The sequence below is a fragment of the Lissotriton vulgaris genome, chromosome 10 (assembly GCF_964263255.1).
Source record: "Lissotriton vulgaris chromosome 10, aLisVul1.2, whole genome shotgun sequence".
NCBI lineage: Eukaryota > Metazoa > Chordata > Amphibia > Caudata > Salamandridae > Lissotriton > Lissotriton vulgaris.
The window spans coordinates 296,445,462-296,447,856 of NC_141698.1; the positions used below are offsets into that span (position 1 = coordinate 296,445,462).

The 2,395-nt window shown below is 53.0% G+C and overlaps 1 protein-coding gene across 1 annotated transcript; it reads right to left on the reverse strand.

Moving 5' to 3' along the window:
* Nucleotides 1–266: 266 nt before the first annotated feature.
* LOC147685157 (uncharacterized) lies at nt 267–1,965 on the reverse strand. The gene is made up of 2 exons (XM_086939593.1): nt 1,545–1,965; nt 267–1,270 (listed from the first exon to the last, which is right to left on the reverse strand). The coding sequence occupies exons 1-2, from the start codon at nt 1,963–1,965 to the stop codon at nt 267–269; spliced, it is 1,425 nt and encodes a 474-aa protein (XP_086795719.1).
* Between the last annotated feature and the right edge of the window lie 430 nt (nt 1,966–2,395).

The following is a 2,395-nucleotide window of genomic DNA, read 5'->3' on the forward strand; positions in this document are numbered from 1 at the left end:
TGAGGGCCATGACGACGACGTTGCTGTGCCACAAACACAACCTGCTGGGGTGTCTACGCCAAGTGATGGCAGATACAGACGTGAGGAGATTACAGAAAACTATTTCTGAGTGAGTAGAGATGCACAGACAGGTCAATGGATGTTAGGAAATGAAATATTTAATAATGTTGCAACAACGTTACTGCACTGATGTGCAACAAAAGAAAGTGTAAACAGAAAGTGGTTAAATGTCAATTGTCCGGGTTGCCTCACCCGCCCTGGCAGTCTTATTTTTTGCTGCGCTTAGCAGCCCCACTGGGATGTGCCTCTCCCCCTTCTGCATGTCCAGCAGCCTCAGCAGAGCGCCTGCTGCTCCGGCGCGGCTCTGAGACTGCGCTGGCCAGGCTGCTGCGGCTGCTGCTGTCCCCAGCCTCGCCCAGGTCCAGGGCTGGATTGACAACAGTGTTCGAAATGATAAGTGCCTCCATGGCGGTCATAATGCGGGCCATGCCCCTAGTGACCTCTGTCATGTTCTGGGTCAGGCTGGCCTCCATATTTGCCCCACGTTGGCATAGCTGGGCGGTAGCAGCAGCAAGGCGGTTGATTGCCCTATTATGCATGCGGGCATCCCTGCGGCGAGAGAGCTCGTGCTCATCCAGTTTTGTACAGAGCTGCGTGATGGCAGTGGTCATTCGGCCAAGACCTGTAGCAATGTCCTTATTGCTTTCTACAAATGTCTTAAACCCCTGCGCCATCTCTCCCATCTGCAGGTTATGCACCCGCAACTGGCGCTGGCAGGCCAAGATGGATTTAGCCTGCATCCGCTGGATCTTTACCATACTGCCCTCCAGCCCTTGAAACACGCTGCCCTCCCGTGCTGGAAGTGCACTGCTGGATGTTCTTCGCCTCCGGGGATTGCTGCTGCCCTGCTGTGTGGGCTGGGGTGCCACAGGTGTAACTGGGTTGCTAGCTGGGGCCTGACCCGCTGCTCCCTCGATGGGGTTCAATGGAGCTACAATAATACTCCTGGCAGGAGATGTGGCAGGTGCAGGGTGGCTCTGTGGTGGTGAGTTCTCTGGGGAGAACTGCAATGGGGGCGTGCCAGATAGTCGGGGGGAGTGTAGTAATGTGAGGGAATGTCCAAGGTCTTCCTCATTTCCCAGGGCACTGGTGTTCTCATCCTCCTCCTCCTCCTGTGCTGGTTGACTGGTGCTTGGCCCTGCCACCGCACTGGCAGATGGTGCTGGTGCTGGTGCTTGAGTAGCTCCTGCTCCTCCGCCTGATGGTGCCCCTAGGTATAAAGAAGCATTTGTGAATTGAGTGCTGATGTATTACAGTCACTACAATTAAAGCATTGCACATATCATTTCAAATACTTTGATTCAGTTTCACAGTTCTTTTAATTATGCTTCTGCACTGGCATTTTTGCCTAGTTTTGCTGACTACATTTACCATGATGCATTTCTCATGTCTGTTGGTAGCAGTACTGGGCTGGGGTTTGGCTGTGCATTGGGTCTAAAGGGGAGGTGTCTGGTAGGGTGTGTCATGATGCGCATGCTTCTTACCTTTAGCTGTAGCTCTGGCTGAGCTATCCAGGTCCCCAACTCCAACCACACTCTCCCTCTTGATGGTAGTCGCCACTAGTTCCTCCAGGTCAGTGAGGGGTGGCGCCGGGTTCCTGCCTCCACCAGTAAGTCCTGCTTGCCTCTGCAGCTCTGCCAGTTTCCTCTTTGTGAGGCTGCGGATATCGTAGAACCTCTTCATGAGGTCGTCAAGGCTCCTGGGGGTGACACCAACAGCGTTTACTTTCGCCCCTATTTTGCTCCACAGCCTCCTCTTAGTGCTCTCAGGTACAGTGAGGGACAGCCTCCCAAACAGCTGCCTGTGTACCCTCACCACCTCCTCCACCAACACTTGCAGCTCCATGGTGCTGAATTTTGGTTTCCTCTTGTGCACAGCCTTCTGGCTCTCAGTGCTGCTAGCCATGTTTCACAGTGCTCTGGATCCTGCTTCCACTGCTGCTCACTGTGAATGCTCAGCTCAGGCTGCCTCTCCAGAAAGTTCTAATGAGTTGCACCTGCCTGGGTAGCCACTCCCTGCTAGGGTGGGGGAGGGTGGTTCCACCTCATTGGCTGTTGTCTTTGGTTTCAGTTTGACTTGCTTGCCGAATCAGCATTCACCGATTCGGTATTTACCGAATCGGATTTTACCGATTCGGATTTTACCGATTCGGTAAATACCGATTCGGTATTTACAATGCGTTCCTATGGGCCTTTTGGCCATGGGGGTGTATTGCGATTACCGATTCGGTATTTGCCGAATCGGTTGTAGCCGATTCGGTAAATTCCGATTCGGTGAATGCCGATTCGGTACGTATCGAATCACAATACCGATTACTACCGAATCGGTATTTTTC

Excerpts from the sequence above, each read along its gene's own strand:
- LOC147685157 (XM_086939593.1), bottom strand. The coding sequence starts at position 1,965 with ATGGCTAGCAGCACTGAGAGCCAGAAGGCTGTGCACAAGAGGAAACCA. Across the intron at positions 1,271-1,544 it reads AGCCAGAGCTACAGCTAAAG|GGGCACCATCAGGCGGAGGA; the intron begins GTAAGAAGCATG and ends CTTTATACCTAG.